The sequence below is a fragment of the Salmo trutta genome, chromosome 19 (assembly GCF_901001165.1).
Source record: "Salmo trutta chromosome 19, fSalTru1.1, whole genome shotgun sequence".
Taxonomy (NCBI): Eukaryota; Metazoa; Chordata; class Actinopteri; order Salmoniformes; family Salmonidae; genus Salmo; species Salmo trutta.
This window is the reverse complement of record NC_042975.1, coordinates 50565318-50592688: the sequence shown is the minus strand read 5'-3', so window position 1 is coordinate 50592688 and position 27371 is coordinate 50565318. Positions and strand designations below refer to the sequence as shown.

The window sequence follows — 27371 nt, the reverse complement described above, 5'->3', positions numbered from 1 at the left end:
ACAGATGATTGTATGTGTGGGGTACAGAGATGGGTAGTCATTAAAAAATTATGTTATACACCATTATTGCACACAGAGTTAGTCCATGCAACTATCTGACTTGTTAAGCACATTTTTACTACTAAATTATTTAGGCTTGCCATAAAAACAGGTTGAACACTTGACTCAGTTTTACATTTTTTATTAATTTGTAACTAATTCTAAAAGCATTATTCCACCGACATTATGGGGTATTGTGTGTAGATCAGTCACACAAAATCTAAATGTAATCAATTTTAAATTCAGGCTGTAACAAAATGTGGAAAAGTCAAGAGGTGTGAATACTTTCTGAAGACATAAGCAATGAGCAAGTCAAAGCCGAAGTTGTCAATGAATTGGCCACTACAAGCTTACTACAGATGGATAGACCCCCAAGGCTACAGAAAGCTACTTAACAGTGACAGCCCATCACATTAGCCTGGAGTGGGAAATGAGAAGTACTGTACTACAGACATGCCCTTTGAGTCACACAAGTATGCATATTTTTCTCTTTGTAACAAAACATAGCATAAACCTATACAATGTCTGAAACATGTTTACATATTGATTTCAAATGCATATAGCACTTTATTTTAGCGTTGTTGTTTGCGTAATCGTGTGTTTTATTTAAGAAAATACAAAGTGTCGGTATTCCTTATTGTGCTCTCATGAGGCATTATATTACATGATTATATACTGTATGGAATCAGGAATACCAACACTTTGTATTTTCTTAAATAAACAAAAATGAACTAGTACCGAAACTAAGGGTGGGAATGTTTAAACATTAAACATTTTTAAACAAAGTTTGGATCCTTAACATTAAGAAAAATCCATAACCGAAAAACATTTCTTTGTTTTTCCCTCCCACTTAATTAAAATCACAGTTCATTTATCACAAAACATTTTCCGAGATACAGCCGATAGGCTATAAAGGCCTGTGGAAGTTGTGTAACTCAAATAAAACTAAAGAGGAAGAGGTGAACTTTAGGCTACTTGGTGAATTTGGAAGTCATGCAAGACAGACATTGCGAGATGCAGATTACCAAAACATAAGAGCAAGCTTCTGCCTCTCTCTTCCTCAAGCTGGCCTGCCTGCTCTACTTGCTCTGTCTCATTGCTAATGATGCAAGTGTGTGTTCAGTCTTCGGTCTGTTGCATTTAGAATATCCTAATACAGTGGTCGCCAACCGGTCGATCGTCGATCTTCAAGGCATTCCTAGTCGATCACCAAATATTTCTGTAGAAAAGCCAACGAACAATAAAGGCTTGTACTCCTTTATTTAAATCATGTTGAGCTGTTGCCGGTAGGTGCACTTGATTCAAAAGTCCTGCGCACCGGGTAAGCAAAGCGTTCCCATGAGACAAAATCTAACTACCCGGCGGACCGGCAAATCTGTGACTAAATCGAGTGCACCTACTGCGCTGCCCAATCGGATAGCTCAAATCAGCGTGGCTACAGAGCTTCCATGACCCTGGCCACAGCCAAGTTTAATAGGCTACTAGCCTACGTAAGATTTAATAACTTTTAAAACCATGACCACAGAGAGACTGTCAAGGAATACAGCAAAGAGCTGCTGTTTTTATGAGCGACTTCATGTTTAGGTTTATAATCAGCACTGTCACTGTTTTTATTCAACACTATTACAAAACGCGCTTCTCCGTACTCGCTCGGGCTGCAGCTGCAATGAATGAGTAGCCAAGTATCGATAGCCTTGCGTTTTATTATTATTAGCAGCTCGTCGTGTCAAATGTTAATATTAAGGAATATTTAACTTTCTTTGGTCATAGGAACAACATGAATTTGTACATGAGGCAGATGCGGTGCGACTCGAGTTTCGCCATCAGGTGGAAGACGGTGTTTCCTCTCTCTGGTCAGTCTCACCGGAGGAAAGGAAGGAGAGAGCAGGGACTGTGAGGGGTAGTTGGGAAAAATTGTTTTGAACGGTCATCCAACTCGGAATTCCAAGTCGGAAACTCGGAATTTTCGACCTGAAGATCACTGACGTCGTGCTTTGACCTCGTTGACCATCAGATGCAGCTACAATCAGTCCAGTAAAATAAAAAAAATGAATTATTTCAATTCATGCTCCACAGTGCCTCACAAGTGCTAAACGAACTGATCTATTTTGTTATCAAAGCTCGAGTTTTGAAATTGAATATGGTCTGATTAACAATATTGGCAGGCCAATCACTTAGCCAATATGATGTGATAATGTATTAGGCCTACTGCCCAAACCTTATTCCTACTAACCTGTTTGCGTGAGGTTAATGTAAAAAATAAAAACTGAGCAGTAGATATCAGCTTGCTTTTTGACTGCGAAAGTGATCTTGACTCAGAAAAGGTTGGTGACCACTGTCCTAGTCTATTCATGGAACTGATGTCTTCAGGCCAGTCTTGCGAGCACGGGTTGCCTACTCTTCGGTTTTGCCTCATATTAAATTACAGTAGGCTACCTGTACCCTGTATTGATTACACATTTCAGCCTCGGCTACGGCATTTTTGTTTGTTTATCTGTCTGTTAGGGTAGGCTACACAACAGTTTTTAAATGCCGACATGGAACCTTCTTTGGTGATATGAATGGACATTTCACTTGTCTGTAAAGGAATGCCACTTCTGAAGCGGGACTAAAGTCCATCAATAGGCAACCAGAACTGTCAATCAAATAATCTTGAGCTGCTGCTGTGTGCAGCCTGCTTGCCTGCGCACAGACCACACTCTGCTAAAAAATAACTTTGTTTGTTAAACACAAAGACATTTATATTTATAGTGAACACAAATATAAACCAACATGCAACAATTTCAAGGAGTTTACTAAGTTACAGTTCATATAAGGAAATCAGTCAATTGAAATTAATTAATTAGGCCCTAATCGAAGGATTTCACATGGCTGGAAATAAAGATATGAATGTGTTGGTCACATATACAGTACCAGTCAAAAGTTTGGACACACCTACAGATTCCAGGGTTTTTATTTTCTACATTGTAGAATGATAGTGAAGACATCAAAACTATGAAATAATACGCCATCCCATCTGGATTGGGCTTAGTGGGACTATCATTTGTTTTTCAACAGGACAATGACCCAAAACACACCTCCAGACTGTGTAAGGGCTATTTCACCAAGAAGGAGAGTGATGGAGTGCTGCATCAGATGACCTGGCCTCCACAATCACCTGACCTCAACCCAATTGAGGTGGTTTGGGATGAGTTGGACCGCAGAGTGAAGGAAAAGCAGCCAACAGGTGCTCAGCACATGTGGGAACTCCTTCAAGATAGTTGGAAAAGCATTCCAGGTGAAGCTGGTTGAGAGAATGCCAAGAGTGTGCAAAGCTGTCATCAAGGCAGAGGGTGGCTACTTTGAAGAATCTCAAATACAAAATATATTTTGATTTGTTTAACACTTTTTTGGTTACTACTGTACACTATTCCATATGTGTTACTTCATAGTTTTGATGTCTTCATTATTATTCTACAATGTAGAAAATAGTACAAATAAAGAAAAATCCTGGAATGAGTAGGTGTGTCCAAGCTTTTGACTGGTACTGTACCACATCTCCGTCACAGAGTTAATCAAGCTGTTGATTGTGGACTATGGAATGCTGTCCCACTCATCTTCAATAGCTGTGCGAAGTTGCTGGATATTGACCTGTGTAATGATCATGCTGTTTAATCAGCTTCTTGATATGCCACACCCATCAAGTGGATGGATTATCTTCACACAGGAGAAATGCTCACTAACAGGGATGTAAACACATTTGTGCACAAAATTTGAGCGAAATAAGCTTTTTGTGCATATGGAACATTTCAGGGATCTTTTATTTCAGCTCGTGGGACCAACACTTTACGTGTTGCATTTACATTTTTGTTCAGTATATAACTTCATTGCCTGGCCCTAGCGGTCAAACAAAAGTAACAGGACCATTATACTGCATTGTAAGTTCACCTGGAATTGTATGACTTTTTTATTATCGTATAATACACTTGAAGGCCTTACTCACGTTGGCCACAGAGATAGGGAGCACACAGTCCTCATTAGCGGCGGTGGCCCAATTTGCTTGTTTTCCTCAAAGTGGGCGAAGAAAAGGTGTTTAGCTTGCCCAGGAGTGAGGCATCGCTGGCTTTCCCATTATAATCTGTGATTGTCTGTCTGGAGTCCCTGCCACATGCTTCTTGTGTCTGAGCCGTTAGATTACAACTCCACTTTATCCCTGTATTATGATTTTGCCTCATTGCTTTACGGAAGTCATAGCTGTTCCCAGTCACCGTGTCGTGGTTAAATGTGGTGGTTCATGATTTCAGTTTTGCGAATGCTGCCGTCTATCCATGGTTTTTGGTTTGGATAATTGCTAATCGTCAAAGTAGGAACAACATACTCTATGCACTTCCTGATGAATCCAGTCACCAAGTCAGTGTATACGTCAATACTATTCCCAGAGGCGAACCGGAAACATTTCCCAGTCCGAGTGATCAAAACAGTCTTGAAGCATAGATTCCGATTGGTCAGACCAACATTGAACAGCCCTTACCACGGGTGCTTCATGCATAAGTTTCTGTCTATAGGTGGGGAGGTGCAGGATGGAGGTGTGATCTGATTTGCCAAAGGAAGGGCGGAGGAAGGCCTTGTTCTCTCCATGTGTAGCACAGGAGATGGGCTGGTAGAATTTCGGAAGCATTTACCTCAGATTTCCTTTATTAACTTCTTGAGGCTACCTGGGACGTTAGCGTGCCACCTGTGGCGCACCCTATCAACAGCAGGTGCATTTCAAGAGCGGCAAATTTGAAACCAAATAAATGTACAAATTCAAATTTCTCAAACATACAACTAACTTACAGCCTTTGAAAGATAAACATCTTCTTAATCTAACCACGTTTACCGATTTCAAAAAGGTTTTACGGGGAAAGCATAAAGTTAGGTTATGTTAGGAGAGTACATTGACAATAGCGGTGTGCAATGCATTGTCGATTCAAAGACAGGCTTCACCAAAACCATACAATCAGCTAAAATTATGCACTAACCTTTTACAATCTCCATCAGATGACACTCCTAGGACATTATGTTAGACAATGCATGCATTTTTAGTTCTATGAAGTTCATATTTATATCTAAAAACAGTGTTTTACTATGGCGTTGATGTTCAGGAAATCGTTTCCCTCCAATACCGGCAGTCAAGTCATGACAACAAAATAATTAATTAATATTAGAAAACATTGCTAAAATATTATATTGTCATTCAAAGAATTATAGATTTACATCTCTTGAACGCAATGGACTTGTCAGATTTTAAATTAACCTTACTGGGAAATCACACTTTGCAATAATCTGAGCACTGCGCCAGAAAAATACGCATCGCGATACAGACTAACCGCCATGTTGGAGGAATCTAAAATCGAAAATACTATATAAATAATCCATTACCTTTGATTCTCTTCATCAGATGTCACTTCCAAAGAGTCCCAGGTCCATAACGAATGTAGTTTTGTTCAAAAAAGCTCATCATTTATGTCGAAAAACCTCCGTGTTGTAGCGCATGATCTAAGCCAGCCGGACTTCACTTCACTTCAAGAACGGAAAAAATATATTTCCGTTCGTTCAAACATGTCAAACGTTGTATCGCATAAATCATTAGGGCCTTTTTTAACCAGAACATGAATAAAATTCAAGGCGGACCATTGGGTTTTCTTTTAAAACGTTTCGGAATGAGAGTACCCACCATCAAATCGCGCGCCAGGGTGAATAATGGACCATCACGTTCCATGGCTCTTATTCGGTCAGATCTCACTGTAGAACACTCAAAACACTTTGTAAAGGCTGGGGACATCTTGTGGAAGCAATAGGAAGTGCCAGAATATACCTCACCCCCTTTGTTTTTCAATGGCATAGGCTCAAAGTCAATTCAACACATCAGGTATCCACTTCCTGTCAGAATCTGTCTCAGGGTTTTGCCTGCCAAATGAGTTCTGTTATACTCACAGACACCATTCAAACAGTTTTTGAAACTTTAGGGTGTTTTCTATCCATATATAATAAGTATATGCATATTGTAGTTACTGGGTAGGTGTAGGAGGCAGTTAAAAATGGGCACATCTTTTTTCAAAAAATTCTCAATACTGCCCCCTATACCCTAACAGGTTAAAGTCAACAGCTACAATAAATGCGACCTCAGGATATGCGGTTTCTAGTTTGCACAAAGTCCGGTGTAGTTCCTTGAGAGCCAATGCGGTGTCTGCTTGGGGGGGATATACATGACAGTGACAACCGAAGAAAATTCTCTCTGGAGGTAATGCGGTTGGCATTTAATGGTGAGGTATACCAGATCGGGAGAACAAAAGGCCTTGAGTTGGTGTACGTTTCCACAATCACACCATGAGTTGTTAAATCATGAGACATACCCCTCCACCTTTGTTTTTACCAAATGGTTATTTCTTCCTGTCCGCGCGATGAACAGAGAACCCTGCTGGCTGTATGGAGACAATAAATCCAGTGAGCCATGATTCTGTAAAACTCAGTATGCTACAGTCCCTTATGTCTCTCTGAAAGGAGATCCTCGCCCTGAGCTCGTTAGCAAGTAATACACTCTGAAGCAGTGGATGATTTGCTCGCCGACTGAGCCTGACTAGAACCCCACTTCTCCCTCTCCTCCAACGTCAACGGTTTGGTGTAACACCCAGGATGAATGGGGCTGCCTCGGGAAGGATCCAGGTCAGAGAAGTCAAATTTCTGGTGAGTGGCCACCGATTGAATGTCCAAAAGTTATTTTCGGCTGTAGGAAATAATACTACAAACATTCCGAGCAAATAATGTATGAAATAACACTCCGAAAATGTCTGCAAATTTGTCTAGGAGCTAGAAACAGGGTGACCGTGTCTGTCGGCGCAATTTTGTCATGATCATAGCTTTCTAACGGACTGTTTGACAGTCTGTGCCCTTACTTGTGCGTGTGGTCCTCTTACCTGTGTGCTGGTACCGAGCTTCTGGAAAATCTCATAGATCTGGTCCTTGAAACCCCGGCTCAACATCTCATCAGCCTCGTCCAGGACAAACATCTTGATGTACTTAGCAGCTGTAGGGGGAAGATGAGCACTTAGTTCAGACAACTTGAACACAAAATAGTCCAATCCCAATACTCCATTCAGCAAACAAATAATTTAATAAAACATACTGATGTAAACAACAACTTGAGAAAAGTATGACATAAACAGTTATGTTATCTCCAGAGGTTAGAACTGAGATTATTTTCCAATCGTTTCGTTCTGAACAGAACAATTATTTTGTTCGTTCCGTTCCACTGTTCCAACCAGTAAAATAAAGTTCTGAACCGGTTCGAACCAAAAAAAAGTAACAGTTTATATCGTTCCTTTCAGTTCCTTTTTAAACTTGTGAAATATAATTTTTTTTAAACATTTAGTTTGCCATTACATTACCTTACCAATCAGTGGGGATAGAGCAGCTTAATTGCTATGGAGCAGGCAAGCTATTTACATGCATTGGACAGATGCGTGTAGGGTGCGACATGTGCCAAAAATGTTGTGGGTGGGGAGAGAGCGAGAGAGGGTGGAGGAAGAGGCTTGAAGTGTTGGGCAAGTTGTTGTTGTGACAAGCATTTATACAATTATACCAACGCAGGAACAGCTTCTATGAAGGAATTTTGAATGTCTTTGAACTTCAGAGTTGGCTTAACGTTGGACCAGCTAGCTAGCAAGAAAGCATGTGTGTGCAGAGCAGCACCAGAATTTTAATTTAAAACAAGTCTTACCTTTTTGTAGTTAATAAATCCAATGTGAATCATGAAAACGATAGTACCCTTAACTAGCATTGAATAAGTTAATCTATTCTCAAATTAAAAATCTCTCACCTCGTTTCTGAATCACGCTAGTAACGTCAGTAGGCTACGAGACTATGCTTTGGAGGGGGAGGGGCAGGTTGTCTACACGCACACACACTGGCAAAGATTTTCAGCTGGCAGGCAGGCATTCACGGGAATACATTTCTGAGTGGCAAAGTGTGGGCTTTGCATAGGCACTTTGTTGCGTTTTTTTGTGGGACTGGAAAAAAATTCCCGAGAACGTAAAAGAACATTATTAAAAAAAAACTAGAGTCGATTGATGCACCCGTGCTTCACATCTGTAAAACCTAATATGTCACCAATATCGAAAGTGGAGATTCCCACGAACACGACAGTCTCTGTTGTTTGGGTCTATGATATCCACAAGCTTTACGGCAGTTGTCTGAACTCTGTCGCGGATGTCCTCATTTCGAAGAGGTCTTCTCAAAACACTGACTGTCCAGACCGAACCGTTGGAGCTACAAACTAATATGCCACCAATATCAAAAGGGGACTCTCACAAACAAGAAGGTGTCGGTTGTTCTGCTCTACGCCAGTACCGGGCTGTAAAAATGGCAAAAAATGCATTAGGGGGTAAAATGTGCCAAAAGGTAAAAAACACTTCAAAACCTTGTTCCTTATGATTTATTTTTTTACTTTGTGTTTTGCCATTTATGAATGGTGTTATTCAATGCGTTTCTATGGGTTATAGCAGTAAAGTCTAAATTCAATGTTTCATCAAATATATATTTTCTATACCTACAGAGGTCCTAAAATTCTAAATCAAATGGCTAAATTATACATTTTATGATCATCTTAAAACAATTTCATATGTTAGCATAGTAGATATTGCGATCTAAGGGCTTAGACCTACAGGGTTAACCAGTACCCATGCTTTTAAAATAACCGTTCTGTTCCGGAACAGTATAGATCACTTTTTTTCGCTGTTCTGATTCTGTTCTCTGGAAAAAAAATATTTTCCGGTTCTGTTCCCTGAACCGGTTCCAACCTCTTGTTATCTATACAAATCTGGTCACAAAAAAAAGAAAATTAATGCAGAATAACACAAAAGTAAACAAAGACCCTGAGGTCATTACTCACAGAGGAACTTGCGGTTCAACATGTCAAACACGCGGCCTGGCGTTCCAACCACTATGTTCGGAGCCTCAGCCTGGAGCTTTGTCACCTCGTTACGGACGTTTGTGCCGCCAATACAGGCATGGCAGGAGGCTCCCATGTAGTCACCGAGGGCCAGGATCACCTTCTGGATCTATTGAAGAAGAGAGGGAGTCAATACTATTTATTAAAACCCTTTTTCACATCCGCAGTTGTCACAAAGTGCTTTTAGAGTAACCCAGCCTAGACCCCAGAGAGCAAGCAGAAGCACAGTGGCAAGAGAAAGCTCCCCCTCTGGCACACATTTTACTACATTTACATGCACACAATACTCATGAAGAACCACATTACAATTCTATTCCATATGTTCTTAGTCGAGGTAATTCCATGGTCAAGATACTTTTAGCTTTTTCATAAAAATGTGTATTACTTTGGCAAGCAACAATATTCATAAGGAATCAGATTTTTGCAACTCAATTATGAGTTTGTGCCCATAGCATGAACCAGCCTGTTGCTCACTGCACCGAGTCGGCTGGGATGAATATGGCATTGTCCCTTTCCCCTTGTCACTCAGTGCCACTCAATGACACTTCCTTGCCCAGAGACAGAGATGGCACAATACAGTACATGGTTTGATTCACACTATGGAGCAAAGCCGAGCCACGCTTTACTGTGCTGGTCTGGTTACTCATCCACCATAGTTGCTAGAACCGTACTGGAAAGGACCATGTCATATTAAAATACCAGAGGCACCATGGTACAGTATCGGTACGACTGTGTAAAGGGTACAGGAGTTGCATTCACAGTTAACTGTTTTTAGGGCAATTTAATGTTTGTGCAACCTGCCTGCTGAGCCAGCTCTCGGGTGGGAGCGAGGACCAAGGCCTGGGTACCCTTCAGCTCGATATCAATCTGCTGGAGGATGGAGATGGCGAACGTGGCAGTCTTCCCTGTGCCGGACTGGGCCTGTGCAATGACATCATAACCTGGTGGGGAATGAAGGGTCGTATTAATTTGTTCACACCGTAGCAAAACATTTTGTAACAGAAAACAAAAACAAGTGTTTCTAATTGGACAAATTCAGGTAGGTCCCTCCCTGTTTCATCCCATTTGGTTCTTAGTTGCAAAGACCAAGGATACACTTTAATAAAGGCATTTGGGTCACTCTGTTTTGAAGCTTAGGAAATGTGTACGCTTAATGATTAACTTGCATGAAAATAATAAAAAATGAAAGATTGAGAACATCTCTAAACCTGACCGGTAGGATACTCTGGAATAAATTAAAGCCAGTATAGTATGATCTCTCAAGAAAACCTTATGTTCTACACAGGAATTAAGAGGATTAAGTAATTAAATAAAGGTTAAATGTTTTTTTTAAATACAATTTTTAAGTAAGTAAGTATAGGTGCTCATGCAACTTCAGTCAGCAACAATTTAGGCTAGATCATCTTGAAGCAAAAAGCAATGTTCAAGAATCAACACATAATAGGCATTTTGGAACCTTAGCTTATACCCATCTTGAAAAAGGTCTGACTGAAACGTGAACAAAATAAACAACTTGCAGAGGTTATATCCTGTGTGTGTGAGTTTATATTTTAGGAAGCTTGTACTTACCCTTGATACAAGGGAGGATAGCCCTCTGCTGAATGGCAGACGGTTTCTCAAAACCATAGGCATAGATTCCTCTCAGGAGAGTCTCACGCAGGGCCATCTCATCGAAGCTGTCCACGATCTCATTCCAGTTACTCTGTGGAGAGATAAAATGATCGTAAAGCACGGTCAGTATAAATAGCACGCCAGTACTGTACTTCTTATACACAAACCCCAGTACTGTTTTTTTTGCCAGCGGAGACAGAAAACCAAGTGTGAGATACATGCTTCTTTTCTTCCATTCCATTAGACAACATGCCATTCGATATTCAACAATGCAACCTGTCCTTTATCCAACATTTAACAAAGTGTAGCTTGACACACACACAAACACTTACCTCAATGATGCCATCTGGCTCCATGCCCTCTGGGCCATTGTCTCTGTTGGAGAGGTCTCTGTAGGAAAACGTTCAATGTTGGATACTTTATGATACATGTCATGTTGCATACATTTGCTAATTATAATGATATCTTGGGAGAAAAAAAAATTCTAACCAAAAATCTATAAGGGGTCTGCCAGAACGTGATTGGCTCATTACAATGATTGCATTGAGGCAGCCATGTTCAATAAACTTGCATATCGTTGCTGACGAACAGCAATGCAAAAGCTGGGGCACACACCTAACTTGCGTGATACATTCTGAGGACGAGGTGAAGCGAGAAGCTCTACTCCCATCAATCTGTCAACACGAAAATACAGCAATAAGCAGACCAATTGGGATTTTTTTTTGATGGAGGTCTATGAGTGTCAGATTTAGTCAACAACATTTTTTATTGCTAATTTGCTAAGTGAGGCTTATTTGATCTAATATAAGTTTCGTAATGTTTAGTTTGTTATGAACGTACTGATATAAGTGGACGCACATGGTATTTCCGCAACTTTGAGAAAAACTATTTTATATCGTAGTTGTCTGTTGTTCACATCCGTAATCTGCCCTCTCATTGGCTAGAATGTTCATGCCTGATCTCGCCTCCTTCCGCTTGACTTTCTGCCAACAACTACCATTGTTATGGCACAGATAAGACGATCTTGTCATTAACTAAAGCAAGGGTGCACAATTAGAATTCAAAGAGGTCCAGTGATTAACAACAGGTCCAAACCATTAAAATGTCTAACGTGCGCTATGTTTTGGGGGCATATGTAGTTGTATATGTATAGCTAATAAACAAAGTAATACATTTCAATAGCATTTCAACAATATTTATTGCACATTTTCAATGTAGACACATTAAACATGTGGTAAAATAAATAGGCAGCGTAATCATAAATAAAAGTAGGCTATCACAAATGTTTTCACTTCAAGCCAAACAAGACTGCATCTTCACAACATTTTTTACAAAAGTGCCTGTTTCTGAAAAAAGTGCTTTGATTTTTGAACAAATAAGAAACCACAGGTTTAATATTTATCTTTACGACTCTCTCCCGCTCCACTTCTCCATCTCTCTTCTTTAGTGAGAGAAATGGGCTTTTGCTTGCCCTGCCAGTAATTTGAACCTTGGCTGGAATGGAGTCAGTGCCATTCTCATGCACATATGTAGGTGCTCATTGGTGAGTCTAGAACGGTACTTATTTGTAATGATGTTCATAGTGGAGAAAGAAGACTCACAACGATATGTGGAGCCAAACATGGTCAAGGTGTGTAGTTCTACTTTGGTTAGACCAGGGAAAACAGTCTCAGACACAGCCTGCAGCCGGAAAGTGTCATGATCAGTTAGTTGAAAGTGCTCTCTTAGTGCAACATTTGCTTGCAGATCAATCAGTTCCATCTGTAGAGATCCAGCATGTGCCCACTTGAAGGTCTGTGTCACCTCCTTTGCAAATCCCCTGACATCTGTGATGAGGAATGGATTCTCAATTAGAAGGAGATGCTATCTTAGGCTGAAGCTGTCAAAGCGATTTCTGAAGTTTCCAATCAGCTTATCTATGAGGTCAACATGAGGAGAAGCATCTCTCTCACCCTGAATCTGTTTCTGCACTTTTGAAGATCCTTGAAGATCTTCATTTCCTCTGGAAGGAGAGGACAGATGTCATCAAATCACAAACTGAATTGTTCTTGCCCTGTAGTTTCACATTGAGCTCATTAAGGTGTGATGTGATGTTTACCAAAAAAGCAATATCCATTTTGCTCGTCTTGCAAAAAATGTGAAAACTGTGTTGCCTTCTGACTCTTGAGCTGTACTAGGAAAGCTTTTATATCCTTTCGAATGGACCATAAAGCGTTTCAACACCCTGCCTTTACTGAGCCATCTTACGTTGTTGTGCAGCAGTAGGTCATTTGCATTTGCCTCAACTTCTTTCAGGAATTCTCTCAGTAGGCGATGTTGATGAGACGGGGATGCCCTGAGGAAGTTAATGAGTTTCATCATTGTATTCATCACTTCAGCATACTCTTCTGACAGATTGCTGTGAGATCAGGGTTTTCCTCTTTCAGCCATGCCCCACAGCTCCTCTCTCTCTTCCTATCATGGCAGGGGCCCCGTCTGAGGTGATAGAGACCACTTGTTTTAGATCTATTCCCCTCGTTCTCGCATGTCCTTTATGGCCATGTATATGTCCTTTCCTCTTTTATGTGTCTCGAGTGGTGTTACACCTAACAGGTCTTCACAGAATTCCTTCTTCTCTGTGTGGTAAAATCTAACATACACCAGAAACTGGTCATTATCACTCACATCAGTAGATCCATCAACAGCTAATGCTATGCATGGTGCACTCCGAATAGCTTCATCAAGCGGTGTTAATACATCCTCTGTTCGTATTTCACTCTTTCTTGCTGTTGTTGTACGTGACATTGGGATTTTCTTGATCTTTTCACACAGCTCGTCTTTTTGTTTACCGTCAAGTAAAATTTCAGCAACAGCATTCACGCACTCCATCGCCACTCCCCCGTCAGTAAAACGGCATTTGGTGTTGACCCAAAATCCAAGCTATTTTTAGTGAACATTCATTTGCACGTTGTTGGGCAGTGAATGCATGGGAGAGGACTCTAGACCAATCATACTGGGCTTTGAGTTTGTTTATTTTGCGTGCCTTCACCTCAGACTGCTGTGGATATGTTTGCTCAAAAGATCTGTGCTTTGTCTCGTAGCGGCGCTTCACGTTGGCACTTTTTATTAGAGCCACGGTCTCTGAACATATCAAGCAGAGTGGTTGGACACTCGCTGCGGAAAGGATAAAGGCATATTTGTCTGTCCACTCCTCTTTGAAAGCTCGATTTTCTGTATCGACTTTCCTGACTTTTGCGCACGCCATTCCTCCTCTCGCTTCCGCCTTTTCTTCTCTTGCGGTCTCTCGCTCTCTGACAACATCAGTCTCCTAACATGCATTGTAAACATTCGCTTTGATTGGCTGAGTTTCGTGAAGTGATTTAAATAACGCACGCGATTGGACAGCACACAGTAGTATGGGGCGCTGTCTGGGACCTTCCAAGCTGCGCTGTATGTGTACATTGAAAAAAAGGGTTGCTTCATCAGTATTTAATTTAACAATCCGGACCGAGGTCCGCCAATTGTGCACCTCTGATATAGAGTATCACTAGCTAGGTTGCCATGCAATTTACAACTATCTGAAAATGTGCATTACATTTTTTTTGCATTTCCCCACCAGAGGTGTGTTTCCATCAGATAAAAGGCTTTGCGTGATGACGCAAAATAAGGGCTATAAATACATAGGCCTACCGGTAGGCTGAAACATGGGGCTTGTCCATCTGCATTTACCCCAATGGAAACATTCTGATTATTATTATTCACAAAAAAAAAGTTTAATATTAAAGTATTCTCATTGTAAATATTCTAACTTTTTAACCATAAATGGTAGAGACAAGGGGTTTGGACTATTGTTTTTCTAACCTAATGTTCTATTGAGTGGGCATATTTTTTATAAACCTTGAATGAATTTATCATTTTATGGGTGAACACCCTACAAAGTATGTCACTGCCCTTCTAAGACACCAATGTCCCTTTAAGAGCTCTGTTGGCCGAAAGACCAATACACGCCGTGACGTTTGGGTGAGTTTTTTTGGAGCAACGCGCAACTTTTGGTAACATGAAACCCTAGCCGGTCCATGTTTCCATGACTCTTATTCACAAGGGGGCGATAGCTTTGTTATTTTTTTGGTCTTCTCATTTGTGGTGAAAGCAAGGAAGAGTCATCTTCCCATGTTAGTAGTAGTTAGCTGGCTTTAGCCTTTTCAGCGTCCCACATCTCAGATTTATAATGAAATAATATGACCTGGCAAATGTTCGTATAGTTGTCAGTGTAACCTACAAAATGATCCTAGTTTGATATGCTGCTTGTATGTATTCACTCCCATATTAGCTAAAAATAGACTGTCATGTTTTGGTCAGAGAGGGGAAAAAAGCACACGGTAACAGCAGTTTTTACCGTTTCATAATAGCCTGGAATCATTAGTTATTATTTCTAAACAAAATGCCTTTTGGGGGAATTCAAATAAGCAATAACCAATATTGGTTGGTTTATTGTTTGAGCAGTTGCTGAGATTATATTGGGTTATCAATGCAAAATAGGCTACTTTGATGCATAACATATAGTTCAGATCAAGGACCAATGCGACATGGCAATAATAGTAGCACGGGAAAGTTACGTCCTGAATGATAAAGTATAGGCTTTGAATTACTTTGCCAGCAGCTACAGCAAAGATTGTAAACTCTTGCTACAGTTACCTACACACTGCTGTTTGAGTTGAGCGCTGCGGCGTTGCGCATTAAAGACGACTTAATTCCCTTCATTTGAACATCGGAGTGTGAGCAATAACCATGCATGTCAGTTCAGTGCACAATGCGTAACAGAGGAAAATAAAACATTTCGGCTTCTGATCAAAATCGAAGTATGCATACACTGATTAAAACACCTGTTTTTCTGAGCAATCTTTCAAATGATTAATAGGAGTTCCAGTTGTGTATTTGATCTGCACATGTTCTAGCACCAGCTGAGCGAGCCTCCCTCTTTAGCGCGAATGAAGTGAGTTTGGAACAACTGAATGGCTGTTTCTCAATATGCGACACCGTGCGCCACACTTTCCGAGTGCATTCTCCGAGGACGTTCTTGTGAGGACGAGTGTGGAGAACGCATGAAACATTACATTTGAAAAGCACTCTCACTCCCCCTACTGTATTACCTCACGCTGCACATTCACTGAACCTTCTTCTATCCAGGACAACAATACAGACAAAACAAGATATACACAAAGCAAGGTAGATGTACATTTTTTTGTGGGTAGCTAGCTACCAATTCTTCGTGGCTAGCTAACTATAACTATAACTTGACTATGGCCTTACCCATTCACTGAACATTCTTCCAGCAATAGAGATTAAACAAGCGTTTTCCTTCATAACTATCAGCTAGTTATATGTGAATCATAATAATGTAGCTAAAATGACCTAAAACGAAGGTAGATAGCTAGCTAACAATTATTCATGGATATCTGGCTAGGTAACAGTAGTAGCTAGCCAGTTAGCCCTATTGAATTAGTATGGGCTTGCAATCTACGATAAGTAGGTAGGTAAACATGCCAAAATTAGCATAGCGGGTATTTATTAACATGTCAATTTAAAATATTGTAGTCAGCAAATAGGGCTGTCTTGTTCAACCGAAAGTCGTCTGTACTTTCGACCAATCGATTGGTCAACATTTTTAAACGTGAATTTTTCCATATATACAGTGCCTTCGGAAAGTACTCAGACCCCTTGTCTTGTTCCACATTTTTTTTACATTACAGGCTTATTTTAAAATGTATTAAATTGTTTCCCTCCCCCACATCAATCTACACACAATACCTCATAATGACAAAGCAAAAACGTTTTTTTAGATTTATTTGCTTAAAAAATATATTTTAAAAATATCACATTTACTTAAGTATGTATTTAGACCTAATCAGTACTTTGTTGAAGCAACTTTGTCAGCGATTACAGCTTCGAGTCTTCTTGGGTATAAACGCAACAAGCTTGGCACACCTGTATTTGGGGAGTTTCTCCCATTCTTCTTTGCAGATCCTCTCAAGGTCTGTCAGGTTGGAAGGGGAGCATTATGCACAGCTATTTTCAGGTCTCTCCAGAGATGTTCCATCAGGTTCAAGTCCGGGCTCTGGCGGGCCACTCAAGGACATTCAGAGACTTGTCCAGAACCCACTCCTGCATTGTCTTGGTTGTGTGCCTCGATCCTGACTAGTCTGGTAGACTAGTGTAGCTGCTGAAAAGCAACCACACAGCATGATGCTGCCTACACCATGCTTCACAGTAGGGATGGTGCCAGGTTTCCTCCAGACGTAACGCTTAGCATTCAGCCCAAAGAGTTCAATCTTGGTTTCATCAAAACAGAGATTCTTGTTTCTCATGTTCTAAGAGTCTTTATGTGCCTTTTGGCAAACTCCAAGCGGGCTGTCATGTGCCTTTTACTGAGGAGTGACTTCTGTCTAGCCACTCTACCATAAAGGCCTGATTGGTGGAGTGCTGCAGAGATGGTTGTCCTTCTGGAAAGTTCTCCCATCTCCACAGAGGAACTCTAGAGCTCTGTCAAGAGTGACCATCGGGTTCTTGGTCACCTCCCTGACCAAGGCCCTTCTACCCCGATTGCTCAATTTGGCCGGGTGGCCAGCTCTAGGAAGAGTCTTGGTGGTTCCAAACTTCTTCCATTTAAGAATGATGGAGGCCACTGTGTTCTTGGGGCCCTTCAATGCTGCAGAAATGTTTTGGTACCCTTCCCCAGATCTGTCACTCGACACAATTCTGTCTCGGAGCTCTACGGACAATTTCTTCGACCTCATGGCTTGGTTTTTTGCTCTGATATGCACGGTCAACTGTGGGACCTTACATAGACAGGTGTGTGCCTTTCCAAATCATGACCAATAAATAGAATTTACCACAGGTGGACTCCAATCAAGTTGTAGAAACATCTCAAGGATGATCAATGGAAACAGGATGCACCTGACCTCAATTTCGAGTATCATAGCAAAGAGTCTGAATACTTATGTAAATAAGGTATTTCAATTTATTTTTAATTATAAATGTGCAAAAAAATCTAAAAAACGGTTTTCGTTTGTCATTTTGGGGTATTGTGTATAAATTGATGAGGAAATGTGTCACGTCCTGACCATAGAGAGCCCTTGGTTCTCTATGGTGTTGTAGGTCAGGGCGTGACTAGGGGGTGTTCTAGTTGATATATTTCTATGTTTGGGTTTGAGTATGGTTCCCAATTAGAGGCAGATTATCGTTGTCTCTAATTGGGGATCATACTTAAGGTGTCCCTGTTCCCACCTGAATTTGTGAGATATTGTTTTGTGTATGTGCATGTAGCACCACTACTTTCACGTTTCGTTGTTGGTTTATTGGTTTGTAGAAGTTTCACTTAAATAAATGATGTGGAACTCTAATCACGCTGCGCCTTGGTCCGTCCATTTTCACGAGCATGACAGAATATCCCACCAAGCAGCGTGTGACAGAGTTAAAGGAGTTTTGGACCTGGGAAGAAATCATGGGAGGACACGGGACCCTTCCTTGGCGGGTGTCGCAGAGGACTCAGGAGGGACAGCGACGACGCCGGGGACCGCGGCCACAGAAACCCCAAGATTTTTTTTGGGGGGGGGGGGGGCACGAGGGGTGGTCGGCCGAGCCAAGGAGAAAGCCAGAGCCCGCCTGGGAGTCGATGGAGCACTGTGAGTAAGGATATCGGAGAATGATGTAGGCTAGGAGTATGCTGCAGCGCAGGCGTGCTGAAGAGCGTGACACCAGTCCGGTGCCATCTGCGCCGGCTCCACGCACCAGGCCTCCAGTGAGCCTTCTCAGCCCGGTACGTCCTGTGCTGGTTCCTCGCACTCGCCCTAACGAGTGGGTCATCAGTCCGGTACCATCTGTGCCAGCTCCCCGCACTTGTCCTGAAGAGCCACAGACCGTCAGGGAGGCGATGGAGAAGTTGGGGGAGAGAGAGAGAGGAGAGAAATGTTATGTCGGTGTGTTCTCCACGGCATTCGACCTGAAGAGCCTGTCAGCAGTCTGGTGAGTCCTGTGCCAGCTCCCCGCACCCTCCCTGAAGTGCGTGTCATCAGTCCGGTGCCACCTGTGCCGGCTCCATGCACCAGGCTTCCAGTGCGCCTCCCCAGTCCGGTACGTCCTGTGCCTGCTCCCCGCACTCGCCCTGAAGAGCGTGTCACCAGTCCGGTGCACCCTGTGCCGGCTCCACGCACTAGGCCTCCAGTGCGCCTCCCCAGTCCGGTACGACCTGTGCCGGTTCCTCGCACTCGCCCTGAAGAGCGTGTCATCAGTCCGGTGCCGGCTCCACGCACCAGGCCTCCAGTGCGCCTCCCCAGCCCGGTACATCCTGTGCCGGCTCCCTGCACTCGTCCACCAGTGTGTGTACGGTCCAGAGCTTCCAGCGACGGTTCACAGTCCGGAGCCTTCAGTGACGGTCAACGCCCGGAGCTTCCAGTGATGGTCAACGGTCCAGAGCTTCCAGTGACGGTCCACGGCCTGGAGCTTCCTGCGCCGGTGCCATGGCCGGAGCCGCCTTCTGTGCCGGTGCCCAGTCCAGGCACGGCCTCCAGTCCCGCTCCATGGCCGGAGCCTTCCTCTGCACCGGTGCCCAGTCCAGGCACGGCGTCCAGTCCCGCTCCAATGCAGGAGCTTTCCTCTGCGCCGGTGCCCAGTCCAGGCACGGTGTCCAGTCCCGCTCCATGGCAGGAGCCATCCTCTGCGCCGGTGCCCAGACCAGGCACGGCGTCCAGTCCCGCTCCAAGGCCGGCGCCTACCACTGCGCCGGTGCCCAGCCCAGTCCAGGCACGGCCTCCAACCCAGCTCCATGGCCGGAGCCCTCCTCTGCACCGGTGCCCAGTCCTGGCACGGCATCCACTACTTTCACGTTTTGTTGTTGGTTTATTGTTTTGTAGAAGTTTCACTTAAATAAATGATGTGGAACTCTAATCACGCTGCGCCTTGGTCCGTCCATTTTCACGAGCGTGACAAAATGTTATGTAATTCATTTTTTAATAAGGCTGTAACATAACAAAATATGAAAAAGTAAAGGATTCTCTGGTCTGATGAAAGAAACCAAGCTTGTACTCGTTCCTGAAAGCCAAGTGTCACATCTGGAGGAACCCTGCCACCATCCATACGGTGAAGCATGGTGGTGGCAGCATCATGCAGTGGGGATGTTTTTGAGCGGCAGGGACTGAGAGACTAGTCAGGATCGAGGGAACAACAAACGGACCGAAGTACAGAGACAGGACCTCAGACTGGGGCAAACGTTCACCTTCCTACAGGACAACAACCTTAAGCACACAGCCAAGGCAATGCAGGAATGGCTTCGGGACAAGTCTCTGAGTATCCTTGAGTGGCCCAGCCAGAGCCCGGACTTGAACACGATCAAACATCTCTGGAGAGACCTGAAAATAGCTGTGCAGCAACGCTCCCCATCCAACCTGACAGAGCTTGAGAGGATCTGCAGAGAAGAATGGGAGAAACTCCCCAAATACAGGTGTGCCAAACTTGTAGCATCATGCCCAAGAAGAATCGAGGCTGTAATCGATGCCAAAGGTGGTTCAACAAAGTACAGAGTAAAGGGTCTGAATACTTATGTAAAATTTGATATCAGATTTTTTTAAATAAATTGGCTAAAATTTCTTAACCTGTTTTCATTTTGTCATTATGGGGTATTGTGTAGATTGATGAGGGAAAAAATGCTCTAACAAGTCATATATATATTACAGCTCAACTAAAACAATCTCAGTCGACCAACAGCCAAACAATCGATTACCAGTCGACTAATTGGGGTAAGCCCTACCGGCATCATATGAGATGTGAATAGGCAACATTTCATTCCGTAGTCAGAGTATATTTGATCTCGCTTCAGCTCAAATAATGGCCCCATTGATTTCAATAAATTTTGCCTTGTTTTTTGCTTGGTTGCGTCATAATTCTTTGCATACTTTCCGTAATATGTACAAACTGAGTATGCATTCGAGAACTACCCTCCTTGCTCCGTTTCGCCCATTTTGATTTGGACTCATACTCCAACCCTCCAGTGCTCCAATTTGCATGCTTGTAGCACAGTAATATGCATTTTGAGAAACACCCAATTTATGATGTAAGACCACACCGCTCACGTTATGTGCGCGACTGTTGCAAAATAAATGTACACATACATGTTATTCAATCATTGCATCCAAACTGCTCAGCGCATCAACGAGCATCCGCGTTGCCAGGCACTACAATAGAACTTGGTTCTATTTGTGATGCTTCATGTGCTGCAAGTCCTTCCCCTCCCATCTCCTTATTGGTTTTTATGAGCACATGGGTGATTGAAATATTTACTGAGGTCCACACTCAAGTCCAGTTGGGTGGTAATGCACATTAAAGTTTGTTGCCAACCGCCATATGAAGTCCAAAGAAGACTGAAGGAGGAGCGATTACTAGAAACTAACTTGGTTTACCCTTTTATCTGTGGATTTATTGTCGGAGTAGAGGACCTGGTGCATTTCAGGTAAAATAACAACCCAATGTTTATATCCCAGGACAAATTAGCTAGCAACAGCAAGCTAGCTAAATTGCCATGAATGTTTAATGCCTTTCGACCTGTCCCCAAATTAATATAGTTTGTTCGGAGTTCGTTTTGATATTTCAACCAGTGTGTCCTGATCGCGTCTGGTGTGGCTGGACAAACTCCACATGCGCGCGATGGCACACGCACGCCCCGTCTAGACAGCATGTTACAGTAGTTTTCACATACAAACTTTATGTCTAAACTCAATCAAATATGCTTCCCAAAAATAGCATGGTCGCTGTGGTAGAACGTTTATTTGCACCGGCATCTATCATGAACACCTGAAAAGTGCCGTCCATGTAAATAGGATTATTAGGGAAATCGTTCTTGCAAAGCATGTAAACGTTTTAATCGAAATATTATATTAATCCGACTATCCACAATAATCTCATTTTGTGCATGTAACCGTACACAGTGACAGAACCATAACCCCTGAAATGTACCTACACATGGTTATTCTAGCAACAATTGTGAAAGAAAACGTTTCCACCGCAATTCGTCACATGATACATTTTACAGACACAAAATATTGGTAGTCTGTTGACATTTATAACATTGTACCAACACTTCCTGTTTCCATCACACTTGTGTTTTTTTTTATGACTTTACTGTGGATCGAAACGTGTTTTCTGATACATTTGCTCACGTCTTCCCAATGCAGACGATTTAAACACGCCCATACAGTTTATTGTGTTCAGACAGAGGTTTTGAAGAGAACAGTACGAGTGGTCATTGTGGATAACAAAATTGGTGGGGGTTCGCTGGCTAGGCGCTAACGTTAGTGGACATTTAAACCCCGTGATTAAACGCCTAGCCTACTACTAGAAGCTAGCTAGCAAAACGGCACTACTACACATTCAGCAGGGATAACCATACTACTTTAGCTGGAATTAGCTAAATACTAGCAACAGTCAATCCGATAGCAAATCCTTCCATTTTGTACAAGCTCGTACACATAACGTTAACATTTGGGGTAGCTAAGAAATGTAACGTTAGCCAGCTAACGTTAGACACTACATTATCTAGCAAATTAGGGTCCGTTAGCTAACGTAGCTAAACATGACTAAAGACACTCACTGGGGCAGAACATAATTTGTGCACGGTTGCGGGGCTTGCTGGTGGTGAGACAGGCCACCATTTTCCCGCAACCTCTGTCTGGTGTTCGCCTGCCAAATTATAGCTAACGTTAGGTAGCTAACTATTTTAGTTAACCGATTAGCAGCTCGCCTGCAAAGTCAGTCAATTCGCGAGCTGACCAGCAAATCAGTGTTTACAATTCATGGCACAATATTCGCTAACAAGCTAGTTAACATGTTATAACGTGATAAAATGTGCAAACGGCTTGGCGTTAGAGACATGGCTAGCAACTCCAACCAGACTACCAGAAGCTAGTTTACAGTTGCTAACGTTGCACTAAAACGACAGCACAAGGAAATCGCTAACGCAAGCTAGATAAAATTGCATGCTGCATTTTATAACGGGGGAAAAAATCACGGAATTGCTGGACTGACAGTGTTATCATATCAACGTATAACTGGTTATAATAAAAAAATTGCTGGGCTCTTTACCTCTCTTCATAATCTGCCGACATTGTCACAAAGGGCGAATACGCCGAAAAAATGTTTTAGGTACCACAACGTGATCTGGAAAGTACAGTTTTGATTGCAGAAGGGGACTATCGTTCAATGTTGGCCACACCCATTGGGATATTTTATTGGGTATGTAAGACGTCATTAAACTTGTGGTCTACGCCTTTTTCAACATCATAGGAGTGAAAGGACGCGTCTTTTCGTTCCTCCCCTGCAACAACACCAAACAAGGAAAAATACATTCATCGAAGTTCTTAACTATGACGCAGTAGACATCATTTTGAGTCCGGCGAATGACAAAATACAGTGCTGTCAGTACTGAACCTGGCAAAAGATATTCAGGTGCTGAAAACAGTAATGTTCTGGCTAGATTTTTTTCTCTCCAGAATAATGAAATAAATATTTTAAAGCCACACCATGAGAGAGATGTGCATACTGTCAAAGAGTGGGTCACCAATAAAACCGAAAATGTGTCAGAAAGATCCGTGAAAACATTTTATAATTTCATTATTTTGAATTCCTACTCAAAACAGAGTGGAAAAACTTGTTTTCTAATTTATTGTGTCAAAATTGGAAATGTAATAACGAAAACAAATAACTATATTTGTTAATAACTAATAACTATATTTTTTCATACACGGCTCCTAATAGAATATTCACTGGGTTTAGGAGGTGTGGGTGGTTCAGGCCCTGAATGCTGATTGGCTGACAGCTGTGGTGTATATATATACCACCTATGACAACATATTTATTTTTAGTTCTCTAATTACGATGGTAACTAGTTTATAATAGCAATAAGGCTCTTTGGGGGTTTGTGATATATGGCCAATATACCACGGCTAAGGGCTGTGTCCAGGCACTCTGGGTTGCGTCGTGTTTAAGAACAGCCCTTGGCTGTGGTATATTAGCTATATACCACACCTCCTCTGGCCTTATTGCTTAATTATACTGTGAGTGTGACAGGACAATAAAAATGATAATGTTAGCTAAGATACATAACTGATATTGAAGTTAGCATGCCAATAGAACAAACTCAACAACAACTGAACAAAGTTGGCTTGCACTACCTGGTTTGTGGCTATAGACATGCTAGTAGTAGCTAGTGGAAGTAAGTTAGTCCCTCAACCTGCTATAAGATGAAGCTGCCCGACCAGAGCTACAGTGCATTCGGAAAGTATTCATACCCCTTGACTTTTTCCACATTTTGTTACGTTACAGCCTGAATTCAAAATAGATTAAATATTTTTTGTCTTCTCATCAATCTACACAGAATATCCCATAATGACAAAGCAAAGCAGGTTTTTAGATTTTTTTGCAAATGTATTAAAAATACAAAAACTGACATTTAACTTTTACTTAAGTATTCAGAACCTTTACTCTGGACTTTGTTGAAACACCTTTGGCAGCGATTACAACCTTGAGTATTCGTGGGTATGACACTAACAGCTTGGCACACCTGTATTTGGGGAGTTTCTCCCATTGTTCTCCGCAGATCCTTTCAAGCTCTGTCAGGTTGGATGGGGAGCGTCGCTGCACAGCTATTTTCAGGTCTCTCCAGAGATGTTCGAAGGTGTTCAAGTCCGTGCTCTGGCTGGGCCAGTCCATGACATTCAGAGACTTGTCCAGAAGCCACTCCTGTAATATCTTGGCTATGTGCTTAGGGTTGTTATCCTGTTGGAAGGTGAACCTTCACCCCAGTCTGAGGTCCTGAGCACTCTGAAGCAGGTTTTCATCAAGGATCTCTCTGTGCTTTGCGCCGTTGATCTTTGCCTCAATCCTGACTGGTCTCCCAGTCACTGCCGCTGACAAAACATCCCCACAGCATGATGCTGCCACCACCATGCTTCACCATAGGGATGGTACCAGGTTTCCTCCAGACGTGATGTTTGGCATTCAGGCCAAAGAGTTCAATCTTGGTTACATCAGACCAGAGAATCTTGTTTCTGGTGGTCTGAGAGTCTTTAGGTGCCTTTTGGAAAATTCCAAGCGGGTTGTCATGTGCCTTTTACTGAGGAGTGGCTTCCGTCTGGCCGCTACCATAAAGGCCTGATTGGTGGAGTGCTGCAGAGATGGCTGTCCTTCTGGAAGGTTCTCCCATCTCCATAAATCAATTCAAATGTTTTTGGTCACATGTGCCAAATACAACAGGTTTAGACCTTACCCTGAAATGCTTACTTACAAGCCCTTAACCAACAATGCAGTTAAGAAAATAGAGAGATGAAAATATTTGCTAAATAAACTCAATATTGTTTTTTTTAAGTAGCACAATAAAATAACAATAATGAAGCTATATACAGGGGGCACCGGTTCTGATTCAATGTGCGGGGGTACAGGTTAGTCGAGATAATATGTACATGTAGGTATGGGTAAAGTGACTATGCATAGGTAATAAGCAGTAGCGAGTAGCAGCAGTGTAGAATAGTCCGGGTGGCTATTTGATACATTTTTCAGCAGTCTTATGGCTTGGGGCAGAAGGAGGATCAGACCCTTTTTTTCCATTTTCGCCTGTAGCTCAGGACCTGAAGCACTGATATGCATACTATTGATGCCATTTGACAGGAAACACTTTGAAGTTTGTGGAAATTTGAAATGAATGTAGGAGAATTTTAACACATTAGATCTGGTTAAAGATAATACAACGAAAGAAACGAGTTATTTTAATTTTTTTCAGCTTTGAAATGCAAGAGAAAGGCCAATATATGATTTAGGAATCTAGGTGCAATTTAGATTATCGCCACTAGATGGCAGCAGTGTATGAGCAAAGTTTTAGACTTATCCAATTGCATTTCTGTTCAAAATGTTGTATCAAGACTGCCCAAATGTGCCTAATTGGTTTATTAATACATTTTCAAGTTCATAACTATGCACTCTCCTCAAACAATAGCATGGTATTATTTCACTGTAATAGCTACTGTATATTGGACAGTGCAGTTAGATTAACAAGAATTTAAACTTTCTGCCCATATCAGATATGTCCTTGTTACTTTAAACATGTAGGTATTACAGACTCGGTCAGGGAGAGGTTGAAAAAACTATAGTGTTGAACGCTGAGCTGTAGTCAACGAACAGCGTTCTCACATATGTGTTCCTTTTGTCCAGGTGGGAAAGGGTAGTGTGGAGTGCAATTGAGATTGCATCATCTGTGGAGCTGTTGGGGTGGTATGCGAATGGGACTGGGTTTAGGGTTTCCGGGATGATGGTGTTGATGTGAGCCATGACCAGCCTTTCAAAGCACTTCATGGCTACCGACGTGAGTGCTATGGGGCGGTAGTCATTTAGGCAGGTTACCTTCGTTTCTTGGGCACAGGGACTATGGTGGTCTGATTGAAACGTAGGTATTACAGACTCGGTCAGGGAGAGGTTGAAAATGTCAGTGAAGACACTTGCCAGTTGGTCTGCTGTCAGTGTGACCATCGGGTTCTTGGTCACCTCCCTGACCAAGGCCCTTCTTCCCCGATTGCTCAGTTTGGCCGGGCGGGCCAGCTCTAGGAAGAGTCTTGGTAGTTCCAAACCTCTTCCATTTAAGAATGATGGAGGCCACTGTGTTCTTGGGGACCTTCATAGCTGCAGACATTTTTTGGTACCCTTCCCTAGATCTGTGCCTCAACACAATCCTGTCTCGGAGCTCTACGGACAATTCCTTCGACCTCATGGCTTGGTTTTTGCTCTGACATGCACTGTCAATTGTGGGACCTTATATAGACAGGTGTGTGCCTTTCCAAATAATGTCCAATCAATTGAATTTACCTCAAGTGGACTCCAATCAAGTTGTAGAAACATCTCAAAGATGATCATTGGAAACAGGATGCACCTGAGCTCAATTTCAAGTCTCATGGCAAAAGGTCCGAATACTTATGTAAATAAGGTATTTCTGTTTTTTAATTTTTTTATAAATGTGCAAACATTTCTAAAAACCGGTTTTCGCTTTGTCATTATGGGATATTGATTGATGAGGAAAATGTTTTATTTAATCAATTTTAGAATAACGTTGTAACATAACAAAATGTGTAAAAAGTCAAGGGATCTGAATACTTTCTGAATGCACTGTAGATCTAACCCTCAAGTAAATTTCCGCGCCCCCGTGGAAATCTAATTAGTGTTATATATATTTATTTTAAACGGTTCATCTATTTTTTGCATGGGCTGCGTCTAAATCCACCATATCCGCTATTGGTGGCCTTCCGCATCTGCGGTGGAAGGTGACCGAGCTACAGAGGTGTTTGTCAAACCATGAGACATCCGAAAATCGGTCTTCTCACGGAAACGCATTTTGCATCTGAACGGGTTGGCCTATAAACGAATATGACCACTCTATGGAAAGGTGAGACTCTCTACAACCCCCACAAGCCTCAAGAGTCGCTTGAAGGCAGCTCGGTACCAGTTTAAAAAATGAATGGAAGTATATAACCACCTAAAAAAGTGGTTAAATATGTATATTAAAAATATATAGTTTCCTGATCTTTCTTATATTTCTCAGTTATAGGACAGACACTTCAATACAAACATTTTTCATCTGTTCTTTACTATCTGTTTTTCCATGTATGAATCTGTTATTCAATGTGTTTCTGTTGGCTAATAGCAGTAATGCCAAATTCAATCTTTCATCAAATATTTGTTTTATATT

At 42.1% G+C, this 27371-nt stretch overlaps 1 protein-coding gene across 1 annotated transcript in view; it reads right to left on the bottom strand.

Annotated features, from left to right (window-relative positions):
• The window catches only part of LOC115154933 (eukaryotic initiation factor 4A-I), a 48805-nt gene extending 25955 nt beyond the window's left edge, over positions 1-22850 (bottom strand). The window contains exons 1-6 of the mRNA XM_029701654.1: positions 22727-22850; positions 10951-11008; positions 10577-10709; positions 9809-9948; positions 8948-9116; positions 6975-7084 (exon numbers count right to left, since the gene is read on the bottom strand). Of these exons, the coding sequence (XP_029557514.1) occupies positions 6975-7084; positions 8948-9116; positions 9809-9948; positions 10577-10709; positions 10951-11008; positions 22727-22749 (633 nt within the window). The 5' untranslated portion in view covers positions 22750-22850. The remainder of the gene's footprint in view (positions 1-6974; positions 7085-8947; positions 9117-9808; positions 9949-10576; positions 10710-10950; positions 11009-22726) is intronic.
• Positions 22851-27371: the final 4521 nt, after the last annotated feature.